The 20,271-nt window shown below is 53.4% G+C and overlaps 1 protein-coding gene across 3 annotated transcripts in view; it reads right to left on the minus strand.

Moving 5' to 3' along the window:
* The window catches only part of SDK1 (sidekick cell adhesion molecule 1), a 539,173-nt gene that overhangs the window by 104,764 nt on the left and 414,138 nt on the right, over window positions 1-20,271 (minus strand). For all 3 annotated transcript variants that reach the window (XM_068566067.1, XM_068566068.1, XM_068566066.1), the window contains exons 22-24: window positions 4,468-4,577; window positions 2,680-2,830; window positions 1,881-2,118 (exon numbers count right to left, since the gene is read on the minus strand). In XM_068566067.1, coding sequence (XP_068422168.1) covers window positions 1,881-2,118; window positions 2,680-2,830; window positions 4,468-4,577 — 499 coding nt within the window. The remainder of the gene's footprint in view (window positions 1-1,880; window positions 2,119-2,679; window positions 2,831-4,467; window positions 4,578-20,271) is intronic.

The raw sequence follows: 20,271 nt of genomic DNA on the forward strand, positions 1-20,271 counted from the left end.
TTAAGTGTATGTTGGACCTTCTCATTCTATTCTTTATGTCTTTTAACCTCTCTATCATACTTTCAATCATGATGTCTTTGCACTGTATTTTGAGGTTTTTTTTTTTACTCATTTCCAGCTTCCAGTTTGGTAATTCCCTCTTTATCAGTGTCTAACCTACTTTTTACCTCAATCAGAGTGGTTTATTCAATGACTGTGTTTTATTTGTTTTTCCTAAAAAAAAAAAAACTGTTTAAAATGGCATTTTAATCTCTACTTAAAGTTTTCATGCTTTCCTTTAATAATTAAAGACTTTAATATTTATTTCCAGTTTTATTGAGATATGATTTGTATATAACATTGTGTAAGACTGAGGTGTACAACATACAACATGTTGCACATTTTAATCTCATATACTGCAAGATGATTACCACCATAGCATTTGCTAACGCCTCCATTAGGTCACATAATTACTGTTTATTTTTCTTTTTCGTGGTGACAATGTTTAAGATCTACTCTCTTAGTGACTCTCTGTCTCTCTCTCTTTTTTTTTTTTTGAATTATAACTGACATACAGTATTATACTGGTTCCAGTTGTACAACACAGTGATTCAGTTCTTAACAACTTTCTATAATCACTATGCTGTACATAAGGTTACTCAGAACTTATTCATCTTCCTACTGAAAGTCTTTAATAATTTTAAATGTACTTATTACATTTTGAGGTGTCCAGCGTGGAAACAGCTGCTGGGAGGAGCTGGCTTCCCCTGGCTGCCCTCCCGTCCCACACGGGCTTCCAGGGTGACCTCTCAGCTTTTGTACCTGTGGAGCCTTGAGAAGACAGGACACGCCCTGGGCTCAGGAAGCCTCCGAGGAAACAGCTAAGTCACGATGGTGCTAGTTCACCGTCTCAGACTTTCTACCTTCTTCTCACCCCTCGTTGGGCGGAGGTCAGGAAGGTATTGAACAGCGCCCCCCCCGCCCCTCCCCCCCACCGGATACATCAAGCACTGGGAGAGTGTCACGGGGTAAGGGGATGGTGAGAGGAGCAGAGACGTTCTTCCTTTTCAGGAGAAAACCTCACTATTTCAGACCAGTGGAAAGAGCTGGCCTGTGCGTCCTTAAAGAGTGTTAGCAACACTCTTTTCTGTGTTTCTACAAACTCGAACCAGGCCAGTAAGGGTCCTGCAAACCACTGTTGACCACAAAGCCTAGAAGATGAGCATTCTGTAGAGAGACCACTGAAAGTTTTCCTTTCCTTCCTGACCATGAGCGGTACCCCGAGCCCGGTGGACGTGAGCAGAGGATGTGTACCACTTCTGGGCAGGTGTTAAGACACAGGTGCGCCCACCCTTTGCTCATTCTTCCCCTCTGGCAGCTGCATGCAGATGACAGTTAATTTACAGGACAGCAGAGCCTGGGTCCTTGAATCACCTCATGGACGAGAGCCACCCAACAACAAGAACACCCATCTTAGGCTGTAATGAGAGAGAAATAAACTACCATTGTGCTAAAGCAATCGAACTTTTGAGGGTCTATTTTCTAGCGCAGGGGAGACTCAACATTTCACACGCATGACTTTATCAGGAGGAGGCCCTGAACACCTTTCATTATAAAGATCTCCTTAGAGTCTCTGTACACTCCTACTTTTCATCATTGGTGGTGAGAATTACCCCTAATTAAAAAGATAATAATGCGAGTCTAGCCCCTGGTAGAATTCATCATCAATTTCAAAGCAGCGTCATGGGCTCTAATGCAGTTGGACCTAATTACTCAGGAAAGTGTCAACACAGACATGGCAGGGGAGTGGGGGACGAGCCAGCGAGATGCCAGTGACACTGCGGACGCTCAGCTCGGTCTCCAGGGAGACACGGGGAGGGCCCGGCGAGCCCTCATCTTACCTGACTCCCGTGTCCGGCCCCGGACGGCCTCGCTCCAGGGCCCGGCCCCGATGGCGTTGAAAGCCTGCATCTGCAGCTCGTACTCTGTCCATTCCTCCAGCCCCTCGACCGTGAGCTCCCTCTCCAGCCGGTCGCTGATGACTTGGGCCAGCACAGTGGACGGGAGGTCGGGGCGCCAGCACGTAACTCTGTAGCCCACGGACTCGGGGTTCCCATTGTACTGTGAGTCGGGCAGCGGCTGGAAGTGGACAACAGTCCGGGGTGAGCCAAGGTCTCGGAGCCGCCCCCCGCGAGGGTCCCCATGCACGGGCCTGTCTTAGGGGGCCAAGTCCACGGAAAAGATATTCTGGGGTGAATATTCTTAGGACCTTTATTCTACTTTACCCTGGAACTTTTCTTCTGTTAATTAAATGAAGTCCCGTCAGTAACTTTGGCTGGACATAATTTCTTTTAATACATTTCAGCTTAATTTTGTGGGGAAATGTTCTGATTCAATATCAGCCTGGCTCTCTTACAAATACTGAGTATTGGTTCCGTGTCATCCTGGCTTAAGGACTTAACAGGTTCAGCCTGTAGGGCCATCGGCTTTCCTCCCCAAAGAATATTCCTCGGTTCCAAGAAGCCAGTGAGTCATGCTACTAATTAATAAGACAGCCGGGGCTGGTCTGAGATCCAACACCGACTGTAAAATGCAATACTTCCTGGTTTAATGATGAGATTAGTTTTGACCAGGACAAGGCAAGAGTAGGAAATGACTAAGCTCTGGGCTCCCACGCAGGCCCCCTGCCTCCCAACTCACCACCCAGCGGAGCCGCAGGCTGGTCTCGCTTGCAGTTCGGACGGTGACGCTGGTGGGGGCCACGTCCGGGGGGGCCTGCAGGGTCTGGATGACCCGGGAGGACTGACTGAAGGGGCTGGCGCCGACGACGTTCTCCTGCCTCATTCGGAACCTGGAAGCAAAGCCGATGACCGGAGTTACTCTGCACAAGAGGTTATGTGGAAGGATGGAAACCTGCCCACAACTTCCAGGTGTATGGGGTGGGCGGGGGCAGATATGTGTCTGCCCGTGTCACAGAGGCCATTGCTCAAGGCCGCGCTCTTTCCACCTGGTTTCATTAAAAATGTGAATTACATATATGGCCTCTTTCCCTAAAAGCCTGCACAGAATGGTAAATGCACCGCAACTCAGCAATTTCCCGTTCCAAGGGAAGCATGACTGGATGGGTTACGTGGCCAGAATCTGTGCCATCAGATGCCCTTGGCTGGTTCAAGTTTAGGGCGAGACCAGGGGATTAGAGCTCAAGTAGCTCTTTACCGGAAGTGGAATGTCAGAATGTCGCTACCGGATGACAACTTTGAAATTCCAGCATCTCTTAATGACCAAGGGTGCCCTGCAACCCATTCTCTGTTGGTTCAGGAGAGGAGCAACGGCCCCAGAATCCACACCCTGCGACTCTCACCCCATCGTTGACTTGCCTTTTTCCTTATCTATAAAACCAGGGTGGAACTAGATGTTCTTTAAAGTCGATGTTAATGTTCTCAGTTTTTATCTCTTCTTTATTAATATGTACAACTATGTGAATTGAACTTATACACCAGAAAAATACCCTAAGTAGACACACATATTAATTATAGGGGCTTCCTAAATTTACGTGATTTTAAGACAGGGATACTGATCTCTAATCATACTTTCTGATCTTTGAAATAACTATACAGCTTATACTAATTTCATATGGCAAGTCTTGCATCCCAACAGGTCATTGTATGCTGAATGTTTTTCTCTAAAAACAAGTGTATCTTGATTCATCTGCTCTAATCTTAGGAAGGATGTTAAAATGAATGTAAGTTAAACAGCATCTCTCATTAGGTTTTTTTTTAAAAACCCTAAGTTTGGTATTGTACTGAGAAAGTGTTCTTCGCAAAGATGTAATTTCACCTTTTACTCCCTGAATTAGTCATTCTTAGTCTTTTGTTCCCCGATCTTATGAAATGTATCCATCCTGGCAGAACAGTGACTTTATCAAACTCAGCATCTGGTGATAAACTGGAAATTCCACCTCCTTCAGTGACCTTATGGGAAGTCACGATGTCTCTAAGAGCCCATGATCACCCTACTCTTTGTTTAGGCCAAGGATTTACTGCCTGGAGACGTTTCAGGATCAAGAAGCAAAGGTTAAACGGCACATTAAGTGCTTGATTTGTGCTAGTCCTGGGCGGGGAGGGGGAGGCAGAAGGGTATTCTGAGGACTTCTGCTTTGTGTACACAGAGGTCGTGGAGTTTTGTAAAGAAAAGCACCACATCTCCAACCATGTGGGTCTTGGCTACTAAGCCTAATATACCAGCCATGCTGCCGGCTGCCTGGCCAGCGACGTTGGTGGCAGGTACGTGGCTGACCTCGCATCGGGTACCATCTCCCTGGAATAACACTCGACCGTGTCTCGTGCCCCGAAAGGTTCAATTTGCTGTTATGGCCACCTGGAAGTGTCTCGCTTACCCTCATGCAGCTAGGTTTCACTACCGCAGACAGGGGCCACCTGTGGGGGGCGCCCCCTTCCTCGTGTGGGGTTCATGGCCTGCCGCTCTCACCTGTAATGAGTGTAGGGCGTGAGGTTAGGGATCTCCAGCGTCTGGGCGTCAGGCTCATTCTCCTCCTCGTAGAGGGTGACCCACTCCTCCTCGTCGCCGATGGCTCCAACCTGGGGAAGGGAGGTCTTGGGACCGGCTGGACGACACAGGGCGGAGGCTGCCGTTCATGTACGTGCGGCCGCCCAGTGTCCCCCACGAGTGGGGCGAGTTGAGTCCTGTGTGTGCACACCCCCAACGTGTGCCTCGGAGACGTGGGCTCCTCTGTCCCTGCCACTGGGTCTGGGGGGTTTCAGTCACCAGCTCACAGTCAGGACCTGGGCACAACTGCCCGAGCGCTCTGAGACCGCAGGTGCAGGAGAGGACCTGGCCATCGGGGCCTTCATTCCTGCTGAGGGGATAACTTGTCAGAGAAGACCTGCCCAGGACCCCACGGGACCTGGGTGGCCGGGTGTCCTCACGGAGGGTTCAGAGCCGTTTCCACTGCGGCCGAGCAGGGGGCTCCACCTCTCCCGCCCCCACCCTGACCCCTTCTGCCCAAACACGCCCCAAAGACACCGCCGCTGGCCTTCTGCCCAAACACACACCAAAGACACCGCCGCTGGCCGGGACACTGGAGGCCCTTCCGCAGGGGACTCGCCGCTGCCCTGGGAACCAGCTGAGGTGGTAAAGACCCGCCTCGGGGCACGGCTGACCCCCTTCCACGTGGGGCGCCCTGCCTGCCCTCTGGCCCTGCCCAGTGATCCGCCTCCTGCTGATTTCACTCCCGTCCGTGAACCTCCCGTCCAGTCGGCTGCCCTGGAGGTATTTTCACGTGGCTCTGACCCTTCCAGGACCACCCAGCCTGCCCCCGAGCCACACCTCTCGTGATTCTCGCCACCTCCTGAGGCAGCTTCTAATTCTGCCTGCCCCAGCCTCTCCGTCCCACTCACGCCGCCCTGCAGAGCCCCGGGGCCTGTCCCAGCGAGAGAACAACGGGGGACGCGAGTCACCACCAGCCAGGGAAGCCTCTGAGTTCTCTGCAGGTCCCTGCATCCCTGTCCCAGGCAGGCTGGCAGGTGGTCATGGGAGGGCGGCGCGAGAATTCAAATGACCTTGGTAAACTGGAGAAACGGACGCGGAGGACGAGAGGGGGACGGAAACACGGGGCCGGGGGGCATGAGTCCCCAAGAAACTGAACGCAAAACTCCAAATACCCTCGACTAAACACGTGAAAATGGCTTGGCAGCTCCTCAGAAACCTAGAATCACCACATGACCCGGCAGCTTCGCCGCTGCGTCTCCACCCAGAAGAAGTGCAAACTGGTTCTCTCACAAGTCCTTGGACACACACGTTCACGGCCGCTCTGCTCACAGCAGCCAAGGGAAGAAGCAGCATGAGCGGCCGTCAAGGGATGATGGAGAAGCAAACCGCGGTGCAGACACAGGATGGCACTACTCAGCCCAGGAAAGGAGGGGGGCACTGACACCCGCTACAGCGTGGGCGGGCCTCGAAAGCGTGGTGCTGAGAGAGAGGCCAGACCCCAAAGGCCACGTATTGTATGATTCCATTTCATGAAATATGCAGAATAGGTAAACCCATAGACACAGAATGCAGACTGGTGGGCGCCAGGGGCTGGGGGAGGTGGGGAAGGGGAGTGGCAGCCTGGCGGGCACGGGGGGTGGGGGGAGCCCGGGAAAGGTTTCAGAACTAGACGGAGGTGGTGGGTGCATGTTGCAGAGGCGCCAACTCGTGAACCGTACACGCTAACACGGTTCACTTTATGTTTATCAGGATTTCACCTCGGTTAGAAAGCATCAAAATAAAATATGGGATGACCAGCCAAAAACATATGGCAGGAGGTCCGAGTGGGTAATGAGCCCGGGAGTCAGCAGAGCAGCGAGCCGTTGAAGTGACATCGGGAAGAGGCGGCCCGAGTCCAGGGCCCTGCACCGAGGGGGCCCGCTCTCCGCGTCCTCAGCGCGGGACCCCACAGAAGGGGCTGCGGGTTGGCTGTGGGGCTTTTGCTCTGATGAGTGTAACCTACAAGTGTAGGGCAGGGACACCCGAGGTCACAACCCCCGCCCCCAGCAGTGCTCTGGCTCCTTTTTAAAAGACCTGGATTTGAAGGGAGGCCACATTCTGGGGGCTCAGGTAGGTGCCACACGGCTCCGCGGACCCCACCTGCCACTCTCCCTGCGGGCCCAGCCGTCATGACCTCATGGCATCATATAGTCCCAGACGCCCGAACCTCCGCAAAACGCACCCAGGCCTCTGCCCCTTCTCCACGCAGCCGGCAAGCTCCTTCGGGTCTGGGCAGCACCAGGCCCTTGGGGAGCCTCCATGAACGGGACCCCCTCGCCCCCCACGATCCCGCCCCCCCACCCCGGCCGCCAGAAGGTGATGTTCTAGTTCTGTGCTGTGCCGGCACCTTCCACGTGCCCCAGTGCAGGGCTGATCACGCCCAGTTCTCACGCAAACACACAGCGCGTGTCAGAGGTTTACGTTGCTCACGGACGAGGGAACCAGCAGGTGCGAAGGTGGTTCAGAGGAGAGCACCCGAGGCGGAGTCTGAGTCAGCGCAAGGAAGGAGGCCGCAAGGAGACAGCGACACGAGACGTGAAACCGGTTAGAAGGGCAGCACAGCGGCAACCTGTGGGTCTGCGGCTTCTACAGGCTTGCACCTCACTTTACAGGGTCTGGGCCAAATCCTAACAGTAAGTCAAACACAGTCAGTCAGACTCCTTAAGGCAGAGGAGCGTTAGGCAGACTTATTCAGCAAGGCTCTAGCTCTGGCTGGCGCCTGCAACCTCCGGCCCGTGGGCCGAACCCGGCCCACCTCCTGCTTCGTAAATAAAGTTTCACTGGCACACGGCCTCGCTCACCAGTTTGTGTACGGCCGGCCCCACGTTCATGCTCTAACAGTGCAGTTGCGAAGCTGCAGCAGAGACCCCCCCTGGCCCCCAAACCTATGTGCTTACCACACGACCCACCCTGCCCGCGTCCCACCACAGGGCACGCGGTGTGTCCTCCGCCTCCTCCCGAGGCGTCTTCCACGCTTGCTGTCACTTGTCCCACGAGCCCCCGAGGTGGGTTCAGGGTGTGACTCGCCACTGAAGCCCCAGCACCTCCCCCAGGGTCCAGCCCAGACTCAGGGCCCGACCCGTTGGTTTAATACACGAATGAATACACAGACAAACACGTGTGTGACTTCCAAGGCAGTATTGCAAACGGGCTGCCTGGCACTGAGCTCCAGAAACAAATTACTACTGAAAACATGATTGTAGTTCTAGACCTCAGCGGCTGCGGGGGTTACATTTCTATAATAAAAGGTTTACATTTGGATCTAAAGAGACAGGATCCTTCTCAGTGAGGAAGAGGAGTCCTCTGATCTCTGCTGGGCTCCTCGGGGCTCTCTGGTTGGATTTCAAGACCATCACCACGATGGACTTTCTAGAAGCAAGCGGCCGCTCCCTAACGATGCGCTGGGCAGAGAGTGTGGCAGGATTCTTTAAAGATAAAACAAACCAGAGCTCCGTGGGGAGGCTGGGATTTTAACATATTTTTTTCCTTCTCCTTCTCTTAAAGCTAAGCAACAGCACTTCACAATACTTATTACAAGAGCAGAAATGCCACACATTTCAAATGTCACTCAGCGGGGGGCGGTCATTAGGACCCACCGGGGAGCCCGCTGTCCTCTGCTAAAGCCCAGGGAAGGCTGCCCCCTGCCCACCTCCACGGCAGGGCTCTGGGCCGCTGCTCCCACGGCCGGCCTGCACTTGGCGCCTTCGGACACGCCTGCTCTTTTAATTCCTGGGGTCCCAGACCCCGCCAGCCTTGCCAAGTGGTTTTTCCATCAGGGCCCGAGTTGCCACGGCCGCCGTTGCCACGCTGAGCTCAGCACCCGGAGGCCAGGCGTTAGTCTCGTGCACAAGGTAACCGCAAGCGGAGAGGAAGCGTGCGGCCCTGCAGCTGCGCAGGGAGAGGCGCAGCAGGCCGGGGAGGGCGGGAGGCAGCAGCTCGCCTTTCATCCAGAGCTAAGGAGGGGGGGAAAAGATGCTCCGAGAATCCACCCTACGGAAACCTGCCAAACCCTGGTGTCAGCAGGAAAACCTGCCTGCCGAGCAACCTGCACGGCTCCCGAGTCCCCTCGGGTTCTGAGCTGTGTCCCCACACCTGAGCCAGTGGAGCCTCCCAGGGAGCCCCGGACACATGGGGCCAGGAGGGGACTCAGGGTGGACAGGGCTGGAGGCCAGTTCCCGAAGGGTCCGGACAGCCTGCGACCCTCATGAGCCGGCGGGGGCGGGGCGGGGCGCCCCTGGCACTGACTGGCGTCAGCTCGTGAGGAGGCTTCCTGCTCCGGAACAGCCGGAAGCCGGATCCCCGCCCTCCCCGCTCCTCCTCAGCACCTTGCCAGTTGCTTATTCATTTACTTTTTAACTATTTAACACTCCTCTTATCTTCAGAAGCAGGAGGATGTGAAATGACCATTTGGTCTTCCTCGATCTCATATGCTGCTCTCCTGGGTCTGTGACCCTGGGTACTCCTGGTCCCCTCTGGCTTTCCAGCCACCTGTCCTCTGCTTCCTCCTTTGCCCGCAGTGACCCCTAAACGACGTCTCTCCCGGGTCTGTCCCGGCCCCTCCTTTCTCCCCTCGACAGTGTTCTCCTTCCTCCTGGCATTTGGGGCCCCTCCATGAGGACGTCTCAGACCCCGGCGCGGCCTTGGTGCCTCCTGACCGCCGGCAGGACGTTCCTGCTTCCAGCCCCTGAGCCAGGGCCTCACCCCCGACGCCCGCTCCCCCTCCCTCCCCCTGCCCGATGCTGGGAGGCCCCTCGGCCTCTCTACCTTCCCTTGATTTCACTGACGGGACCCCAGTTTAGAAGCTCCTGACCGGTCGCTTGAACTATTTGGATAGTCAAGCTCAGTGACTTAAAAGAAAAGAATGACATCTCTTGGAAAAGCCTCTCTTCCTTAAAACAGACCAAAGGTTCAGGGCTGCCGGCTAGCCTGCCCTCGGGTCCAGTCGTGGCCGCCGGCCTAGCGAGTCCGCTTCCCTGATGAGCAGCTAGAAAGTCACAGGTCAAATGGAGCCCCCGGCTGTGGACCTCGGGAAGGACTCCCTTCCCCATCGGTCACCCTACACAGCCCAGCCCACCATGCCCACAACACACAGGCCTCCGGAATTTCTGGGCCTCACCTGTTGTGGCGATAAAGTGAGAGACCGGGTCATCATCCAGTTCAGATGGCACACGGCTTTACCCGCAGGCCCAGGCTCCACTGAACGGCCCTCACTGTCTGCAGACTCGAGGCCGACCCCCCAGTCTTACCTCCCCCGACGCGCGCCTGGGTTTTTGCCACTTTATTCACATCCCCCCTGAAATATCCTTCTAGGAACCAGGTTTTCCATAAAGTCCTCCCCCACCCAAGAAGAGGCTTCTCCTGGAAGCCACCTGTGGACGCACGACTGTCCCTGCACTGGGGGCCCCTGGGGGTCTGCCTTCCTCGAGTCTGTGGGCCCACGGTGCCTGGCCCAAGCCCCGCACCCAAGAGCTGCTCCACGACGCCGGCAGCTCGGGGCCGGTCTCGGCACCCTGCCCGCCCTGCAGCCGCGGTCTCCCAGTCCTACCACGGGACCCCAGACCCCCAGCCCCTGCTCATCTCGAAAGCGAAGCTGGCCTCCTCCGTGTCTGTCACAAGTGTCGGGGGGACTGCATTTGTGTCTGTCCCTTCTCTCCCGTCAGACACGAACCCTCTCAAGGACAAACAGGACTGCCCACGCCTTCCTGCACCCCGTGGCGGGATTTCGTGCCACTTTCTAAGATCCTGCAGTGCCGGCGAGGATTGGGGCCCATCACTCACGGAGTGGGGTGTGCGTGGAGGGTCGGGAAAGGGACTGGAACACCAGAACCGGCCCGACACATGCTCGCGTGATGCGGGGACCTGGCCTTGGGGCTCTGAAGTGAAGGCCCGTCGGGAGACTGTGCTGGGGTGAAGCGTGGGGAGTGCCGAGACACCCTGGCACATGCTCGGAGACCAGGAGATGCAGGTTCTCGCTGACGTTTTCAGACAGAAACAAACTCCACCCTTAGTAAAGGCGCTGCAGGCTGCTCACACCGGCTCCTGCCTCCCCTCCGGTCTCGGCTCCCATCACCACCTGCTCACACGTGGCCCGGCCACGCAGCTGCTCAGCCCTCACCACGCCTGTATCAACCACAGTTCTAGTTTCTGTATTTCATGCCCTGACATCCGGGGCCTGGCTGACCCAGCTGGGACTGCCCCTCCCAGGGCAGCCAGGTCCTAGAGATAGCAAACAACTCACCCGTGAGCACACTTTTCCAATGCAAACCAACCAACCCAGAGCCCTCACCCCACCCCTTCCTCCATGGGGCTCCCACACTCCGGACCACTGTCTCCCTGCCCTCATCACCCAGAGCAGGTACCAGACAACCAGGGAAGGGCCCTGTGCCCCACAGCCCGCTGGAATGATCCAGACTAGCCAGTCCTCAGCCTGACCACCCTGCCTTGTCCACTCCTTCCACGGAAACTGCAGTGAAGTCTCTGGTCCACACTGCCCCCCTCTGCCTCCTGGAAGACCCTGGTGCTTCCTTGTGTGGCCCTGCCTGGCATCATGTGCTCCCTCCTCTCGGGATCTGTGAGTAATAAATGATCTTTTCAGGGAGTTGTCTACTGATCCATTGGCCTCACTCTACCTGAATAGAAATGAAATTCACATTTTAAAACAGCAGGTGCCATGCCTTTCACTCTGCTATTCTCTCTGCTTGGAATGTCCTGCTCCCCATCAAAATACTATGCAGCCTTCAAGGCCCAACTTAAAGTTCACCTCCTACGTGGAGCCCTCCTTGATTACCCTATTCTGTTACCCATTTTCTTTCTGATACTGTCTTGGCAACACCTTTTATAACAATTCTCACAAGCCTCATTTTTATTGATTATTACATTACATCTCAATCGTTCCTCCCACATTTCCCCCCAAATTGTGAGTTTCTGGAGGTGGGGACTAAAAGTTTTCCATCTTTGTAATCTAGTATGTACCATGAATCCTGAAACCTATACGACAGTAGATGCTTAATAAATGTTTGCTGGATGAATGTATGACTAAATGAAACAAGTATAAAACCTAATGACCGGAAAAATGAAACATACAGGCAAATCTAAAATTCCAACAAGAGAATTAGGATGGAAGAATTTGAGTGGTCCTCAAAAAGAACAGGAAAATATTACTCTCGTAAAATTTAATTTAGTTTGACAGTTGTGATTTATATGTGCATTGGCCTCTATTTCTTGAAAATGACATTTGTAGTAAAACGCGTCCCTCGGTTGTACTTGAGTTGTCACTTACACTGCAGTATTTTCTTCTGCAGTATTTTCTTCTGTGTTATTTTTAAAAGTCCCATAATAGGACCTAAAAGGATCTGACAGACTAATGAACAAAAAAGCCACTTCAAACCGTTCATCTTGTACAGATTTCCTATGCAAGTTGAGAAATAAAAGAGAAAAGTCATCGTAAGGGTGTTATTATGGACAATCAAGCAAACAATAAACATTTTGAAATATCCAGGTGTATATTTCACTGTCACCTATCCCCTCAGTACCTAAGCGCTCAGGCAGAGGCATTACACCAGAACAGAGCTGAAGCCCGTCTCGGCAGATTTACCCAGATGGCTGGGCCATTGCTGAAGGAGCCATCAGAGAAGTGACAGCCCTCTTATGCATCCGTGACAGACTGTTCAGAAAAAATGTCACTCTTTTTCTTCCTATTATGAAAAAGAAATTCAACCACAGTCAAGGCTTATTACAATTGAAATGCTGACAGACACTTACTAAAAGGGCCACAAACAGCCCTAATATCCACACATAACGAGGGAAGGAGGAGAGATAATTAGCAATCAGAAATCCCCAACTCCAGACCTCGAAGTGATGAGATAAAAAGCATCTGGCCTGCGACCCTGCCAGAGACGGAGCACACCGTCAGAGGTAGAAGATACATAAACAAAGGATGGAAAGTCTCTACTGGGAAAGGGGACCAGGGACGGCTGGCTGCGGGATGGTTTTGGTTCCGTGTAACTAAGCTCTCCCGCCAGCAGCTGGACGCCCAGCTGGCTTCTGGCTGCACGAGCTGCTCCTCCCGAGCTGCTCCTCCCGAGCTGCCCCCACACTGCCCCCACCGGGGACGCGGCCCACCTTGGTCCTGACCGGAGACCCGCATGGAACCCCAGCGCCTCCTGTGCTGAGCACCAGTGGGTCGCTGACCTTGGCGGGCCCAGCCTGGGGCTGGTGTCCTGAGCACCAGCAGGTCGCTGACCTTGGCGGGCCCAGCCTGGGGCTGGTGTCCTGAGCACCAGCAGGTCGCTGACCTTGGCGGGCCCAGCCTGGGGCGGGCCTGGCAGTCGGCTTGACTCTGCAGTATTTCCCGGGGCTGGACCCTGCGCTGTCTCCACAGGCCTGTCCCAGGAACACTCCCAGTGCAAGGACAGTCCTTCCTCGGAGCCACAGCTACTCAAGCAGCTCTCTTTGAGTCCAGACATTTGCCTTGACTTCAATATTTTTATTACGTGCTGTGTTTATTAAGTGCTTAATAAGTGTGAGTCCGGCGCTGAGGCTCTCAAGGCGTTGTTCCTCTCCCAACGTTCTCCCGAGGGAGCGAGGCCAGGAGAGGCCGCAGGACTCGTTCTGTGTGCCAGGTCCCCCGCCCCTGTGCCCTTGGCAGCCTCGTGCTGAGGACGGCTCCTCCCTGGTGTGCCCGGTTTCCGCTCTGGCACCATCTTCGCTGGTCAGCCTGTCCCTCCCCGGCCTTCCTGGGGCCACGCACTTCCCGGCAGGTCCCAGCGGGTCCCATCCTGCGAACAGCCGGGCCCAGCTGAGGACGGAACACTGGACGAAACCGGGCAGAGCCGGGCATCTGAGTACCTTATTCCGGGGAACCTCCGATCTTCCTAAGCCTCGATGTTTCCCAACTTGCTATTTAACACTTTCATGGACTGTTAAAGAGAAAAAACCTCTGGGAACGCACACACAGCCAAGTGGACCGCTGAGAGCAACATTTCAGAGAGCTGCTCCCCCGACGTGGGCACCTCCCGCCCTCGTTCTAAAGGAGGGTCGTGAACGGAGCTTCCCCGGAGGCCCGCGGCTGTCGGCTTCTCCCTCACTTGCCGTGAGGTTCCGGTGTCCTGTTTCTTCCGTGAGGCCCTCTTCCCTCCGCGCGGGAGACGGGGGCACCCAGAGGTCAGCTCAGGGCCGGAACCCCCCGGCCCTCGGCACGTGGGGAGCGGGTGCAGGCGTGGATGGAACAGATGAGGCCTTGGAGGGGCAGGAAGGGGTCCCAGCCCGGAACCCCCAGGCAGCGCGCTGGCTGCAAGCCCAGCAGCCTGGGCCTCAACCGTGACAAAAGAAAGTGGACACACACCTGCCAGGACCATGTTTTCCCGAGAACTCAGCGCCAGGAGAGATTTACTGGGAGAGGCCTGGACCAGGGGCTGATGGGGAAACACGGGGCCCCATACACCCCGAAAGCTTTCTCTCGGGGGAGCACGTCAGCAAAAAGAAAAGGAAACAAAGCCCGGCCTTCCACTCTTCAGCCCCTGATCCGGTCCCTTGGGGGGACGGGGACGTGTACTTGGGAGACAGAGCGTCACTCCACCCCGCACCCCATGTTCTCCGCGGAAGGTGTGTCTCCAAATGCCACCGCCGCAGACACTGCTGGGCCACCTCGGGCATCTGCGAGCGCCTCGCCCGCGGCTCCTGGGCACTGGCCCGCCACCTCCGTGGCTCTGTAGTTACCTAGAGACCAGCGCTCAGCAGCCCGCGCTGCGTGTTATTAGCCCATAACACTCCCTGAAACAGTGCCTGTTAAGAAAATGGCTACTATTATGCACAAATAAGCACTAAATGGGCTTTTTCTTTTTTCTTTCCATTTTCGGATGGAACCAGTTTTATCTGCACCCAAGTGCTACCACCAGCATCTTCATTACAGAAAACCTTGCTCAGAGCAGCCTTTGGAGAAGCCCGGGTGCTATCTTGGCTATTAGACACAGCCAACAGCTGCGAACGGCGGGGCTCCCAGACGCACCGGGCCGGCAAGCAGGAGCGAAGGAAAACACGGCACACTTGCGATCTCCCCTTTTACGGCACGCCACGAAAGTGTGGGAGGAGAGGTTTTGCTCACTCTACAGTCAAAGGTCACTAATTAAGCAAAGCATTACGGAACCAGAAATACCCGTAAAAGCCGCTATTTAAAATTTTAACCCACGTCTGAGCATCAGCTTATCACAGGGCCTTTCAAGGGGCCCCTCCAATGATGAGGGTCTTTGATTCCATAATCCACTGACGACAACTGCAGGAACACAGCCTCCTCAGCGCACTTCAACAAACGGTCAGGATTCAAGGGAAACTTTTCTGCAAAGACGTGGATCAGAGGGGAGGAAAGCAAACGCCGTCCCGCCACAGAACATTTCGGCAGGAGCCCAATCCTCGCTCGCGGGGGCCGCTCAGCTGTCCCCTGCCCTGGCTAACTGTCGAGGTCCCTGGGGATGGGGCTCAGATGTCACCCCCTTCGTGGGCCTCTACGGCCACCTGAAGGACTCCGTCCCCCCTTCCTCAGCGTCCGCCAGCACCCTGAGCAAACCTCTATAATCACCTCCCCACTTTCTATGTGATTAATCGCTAAGCGGCCGACTTCCTGCCGGCCTGGGTGCCCCCGAGCCACTCCCCCGAGGATCCCAGCCCGCGGCCAGGCATGGGGCAGGAGGCCACAACCACTTCTTGGGCGAGACACTGGGTGAGCGAACGCTGGGACCGCACTGCAGCACAGAGCGCCTGCCTGGGCGTGGCTTGCATCCATGTGAAGGGAATTAGGTGTGGAATATTCCAGAAGACGTCACCTATGCCAGTCACGGTCTCTAGGGCCCCATCGTGTTGAGTCTAGGAAGGTTGGAGCCTGTCTGGACCAGCAATGTGCCAAGACACCCTCAGAGAAGTAGCGGTGGTGCACCGAGGCTTCCTGGGGGACGACATGACATGGACATGACCTCCCACTGCCCTGAGGGGCTGACGCGCTTCTCAGAGGAGATTTTACTTGTAAAGTACCTCGTGCCTACAGAATGCAGAGCCATGCACATCTTAGATACATACATGTAACCAAATGTTCTAGCGCTCCGGCAGCCTGCAAGACAGGTGCCATCATTCCTGTTCTACAGCTGAAGGACCTGAATGGGAGGGGCAGAGCTGGGGTTCAAGGTCGGGTCTTTCTGGCCCCAAAGCCTGCGCTGTCTCTGTGTCACTGACAGTGTCGTTCTTCGTACCACATGTCCTCAGGGACCTTGTCCGTGGCCCCTCCTGGGGGTGAGTCAGAGGGCGATGCATGGAACGTGATGAAGGCCAGGAGGGTGGCACAAGGAAAGATCTCTCTCAGAGGCCGCAGGTCTGTTCTCTACCTGGACGGGGCCACGTGTGTTTTAGGAGATGATGGGGGCGGGTCGGAGTATGTTCTGCCTTGAGTCTGCAGATAACTGAACACTGGCCTAGCAATGAAGTGCCTTTCAAGGCCTTTAAAGAGATGCCCATTCATAGATTTTTGAATGGACACCCTGCTGTAATATGCCTTCGAGGTTAGTAGGAACCGTTCACAAATAAAAGCAGGATCCGTTTGCCCCAGAATGGATATTCATGCTAACCTTTGCCACATCATCGTGATATTTTCTTGGGATAACTTAGTATATGATTGAAAACCAGTTCCAACGAGCTTGAGCGAGAGAATGGATTAGTACAACATAAACCAGGTAGCAGTCTGTTGGTGGAGTCAGGGCAGAGGATGGAGGAAAGGGGCACCTCGTCCACGTGGCAGGAGGAGTCGTTACAGGGGCCGCGTGCGTGTCAGCTCTGGCACGGGATCGGCTCGGGCCCCTACCTGCCGAGTGACGAAATGCTCGACATATCCTCTAGTCTCCTCTTGGTCAGGAAACGTCTGTAACCCTCACCCCTGGGGTTTGGAACTAAGCTGCTTTTTATAGATGAACATTTACTCTTCAGGAATATTGAAACACAAATGGTTCAAATAACGAGTTTCAGGAGAAAAAATTACCTTTTTGGTTTTGAAGTTCCAACTGTCTGCACCACTACCAGAAGTTTTAGACTTGCTGAGTTAATGTTAAAATATTTTAGAAAGACTATTTCAAAGGGACTTCCAGTTCTGGAGATATGGCAGACTAGCTAACCCGAAAAGCCTCCGACCCCAAAGCCAGAGCAGAGCTGGACAGAGTGTAACAGACGCATAACAGATGCATGGCTGGGCGCATGGGGAAGCAAGGTCCACGCCTGGAGGCCAACAGAGTGGGAAGTGAAGCCGCAGCCAAACTCGCCGTGAAATCTAAGCAAGCACTGACTATAAGAAAAGATAGTAATCGTCATTGTAGCCTTTGAGGATATAGGAAACAAGGCAGAAGTGAATACTGAACACAATAACAAGCATGACTTGGAATTAAGGAATTTTAGGATCCTGTACCACTGGGAGGAAGATAGAGATGATTAACTTTAGATTTTGATAACTTAAATTTGCAATTTAAAAGTTTTAGGGCAGCCTTCATCCTTCCTTCCAGAAGCTCAAGGCAAAGGAGCTTAGTCAGGACCTGTGCAAAGAAGGTGTCCACTCAGCTCAAAGGACTGGCCACAAATGGGGGATTCAGCAAGTAAGTAAACAGAATGAGGATACTGGGAGCAAAGTAGGGCTAGTATAAATGTGGAAAGGGGGTAGCCTGAGTAAATGGATGGTACTGAATTGTATTCGGAGGTGCTGGTGTCAACTAATGCTTCTCAGTGTATGCAGACAGATATAGAGACAGACCTGGATGCAGACCTGCATGCACGTGAGCACGTGTGTCTCCTAGCTCTGTGCACTGAGAGGGCCTGGGAGCAATGACACCCTAGGAGCAAGGAGCACATCTAGTGCCCAGATCTTGGTTTCTAAATACCACTCTCCACTGAAAGGATCCAAGTTTCCTTGGAGAATGGCTGGGAAGGAAGGTAAAAGAATAAGATAATCCAAGAACATCTTGTGCCAGAAAGTAAGGAGGTACTCCCAGTAACTGGAACATGTGCAAAGAACACAGACGCTGGCTGGAGGGCCTCCCACTGGTCAAATGTAGGAAAGTTTGGTCATCAACATAAATAATGACAGCAATGGATTGCAATCTGTTACATAAAATAGGAATCCATGAGTCCACACGGATATAAACAAATAAATGAATAAATAAGTGAGAAGAGAAAGCTCATTTGCTTTTTAGCAATAAAAGTCCAATCAATAAATGTAGAAGAAATGACTGAATTAGAAAGGTCACAAGTGGGTGCCTCATTATACTACTTAATTCTGGCAAAACATAGTCGGTGAATGACAAACTAGGGATGTGAGTGGAAAGGAGAATGAGATTTTCACATAATCTTGAAGTATCTCCCCACAAAATACTTATTCATCGTGAAAGGGAGAAAAATAACTTTACAGTGGACAAACCCTGGTGGATTTCATTTTAATCGAGTGAGCAAAATTAACTCCACCAAAGATGGGGCATTTCGATATCATGTTAAACCCAACAAGACACAGTGTGAAGAACTCAGCATCACTTCTGTGACATTCTGACCAAAAATGCGTAATCTGGGTCTAATCATGAAGAAGTATACACATCCAAATTGAGGGATATTCTAGGAGATGAATGGCTTGTGATCTCTGAAACTGTCAAGGTCATGAAATGACCGGAATGGCCGAGGAACTAATCCAGGTGAGGGGGATGGAGAGACAGGACAGCCAGGTGCAATGTGTGGTTCTGGACTGGATCCTTTTGCTACCGAGGACATCTGGGGACAATTGACAAAACTTGGATAGGGTGTCTGGGTGAAGGGTCATTCTTTGTAGTATTCTTGCAGCTTTTCTGTGGTTTTGAAATACTTTCAAGGTGAAAGGTAAAAATGAACTTCAGGGGCTTCCCTGGTGGCGCAGTGGTTGAGAGTCTGCCTGCCAATGCAGGGGACACGGGTTCCAGCCCTGGTCCGGGAAGATCCCACATGCCGCGGAGCGACTAGGCCCGTGAGCCACAACTACTGAGCCTGCGCGACTGGAGCCTGTGCTCCGCAACAAGAGAGGCCACGACACTGAGAGGCCCGCGCACCGCGATGAGGAGTGGACCCCACTTGCCGCAACTAGAGAAGGCCCTCCCACAGAAACGAAGACCCAACACAGCCATAAATAAATAAATAAATAAATAAATAAATAAATAAATAAATAGAATACCATGGCCAAAAAAAATTAGTAAAAAAAAAAAAAAAAAAAAAAAATGAACTTCAGGGCAATCTCAAACTTTTAAGAAATGGCTACAGGCTGGCGGTGAGCTAGCTGTGAGCACGGCAGCCCAGGAGCTGCACCCCCGGGGGAGTCTCTGCCATCGCCCACGGGCCCCGTGCCATGGACCTGCACTGCCCTGGCCGCTCTGAGACACCAGGTGCAGGCCTGGGGAAGGGGCACGGCCACCTCTGGGGAAAGGCACGGAGCCTGCCCAGATCGCCCTCCCCGGGGAACAGAGCCTCGGAACCTCTGGAAAGAGACGTGGGCAGAGGCTGGATCACTGACACGTCCTACTCCGGGCCCCATGCACGGGGCCCCCGAGGCAGGACCAGAGCAGCAGACATGGTACCTTTTCAACCCCCTGTGTCACCTGGGAAGGTACATACAAACAGGACGGACCCCACGCCCGGAAAGGCCGACGAATTGATTTGAGGTGGGGTCTGAGCGCTGGTGTGTCCCGGAATCTGCACTGACCCGCGGCTGGGATGAAGAATGCCGGCTACCTTAGGAAGATGGTCACGAGGCTCCTGTCTGTGCCAGCAAGGCCAGGGCGTCAGCACCCCTCCCTCTCAGCTCCCCTCAGAGCAATCACAGCTTTATTTATGAAAACTGGTGAGAAAGTGAACTCTTGGTCTTAAAAGCCAAACCAACAACCAGAAAAGCCAAGTTCACTTATGAACATGAATACAAAAATCTTAAACCCAAACTGAACCAAACAAAATAAACATCAAATTGTGTTTATCTCAGGAACATAGGGATGGGAGAACATTAGAATATCAACATAAATCATCTCACCAACAGATGAAAGAAGAAAAACCATGAACAACTCAGTAGATGCAAAGAACAGTTTGACAAAATTAAACTTCTTTATGATTTTTTTAATCCTAAAAAAACTCAAAAAAAAACCCTCCTAGCAAACCAGGATTAGAAAAGCATCGTCTGAACCCAATACAAGCTAGCTGCAGAAACAAAGCCTCAAGAATCCCCCACAAAACCTCCCGTAAGTGTTGTAAATGTCACACTTGATAATAAAATCTTAAAAGAATTTCTTTAAAGTTAGTAATAAAACAAAGGTTGTTCTAACGCTGCTCCCATTCAACATGATACAGGACGATCTAGCCCTCCCATTAAGAACAATAAATAAAAAGAAACAGAAAAGAGAAAGAAAGGTTTCAAAGGAAGAAATAAAACTGTCACTAGCAGCAGGTGATGTGACTTCTTAACAGAAAACTACTGAAGAATTAACAGACTAACAAGAGATTCTCCAGGCTTCTGGCCGGGAGGCGCTCACACCAGGCTGGGTGGTGGCACCGCTGCAGCCTCAGGTGTGGACCAGGGGCCAGGCCGCTCAAGCCGGATGCCCTCCCGGGCTGAGCCGTGTGGTCCGGGGACGTCACTGAGTCCCTCGGGTCTTGCCTGCAGGAGTGGGTCCCAGCAGCCTCCTCACGGTCAGTAAGAGGATTAAATGAGTTAATGTTTGT

The sequence above is a fragment of the Eschrichtius robustus genome, chromosome 16 (assembly GCF_028021215.1).
Source record: "Eschrichtius robustus isolate mEscRob2 chromosome 16, mEscRob2.pri, whole genome shotgun sequence".
Classification (NCBI taxonomy): domain Eukaryota; kingdom Metazoa; phylum Chordata; class Mammalia; order Artiodactyla; family Eschrichtiidae; genus Eschrichtius; species Eschrichtius robustus.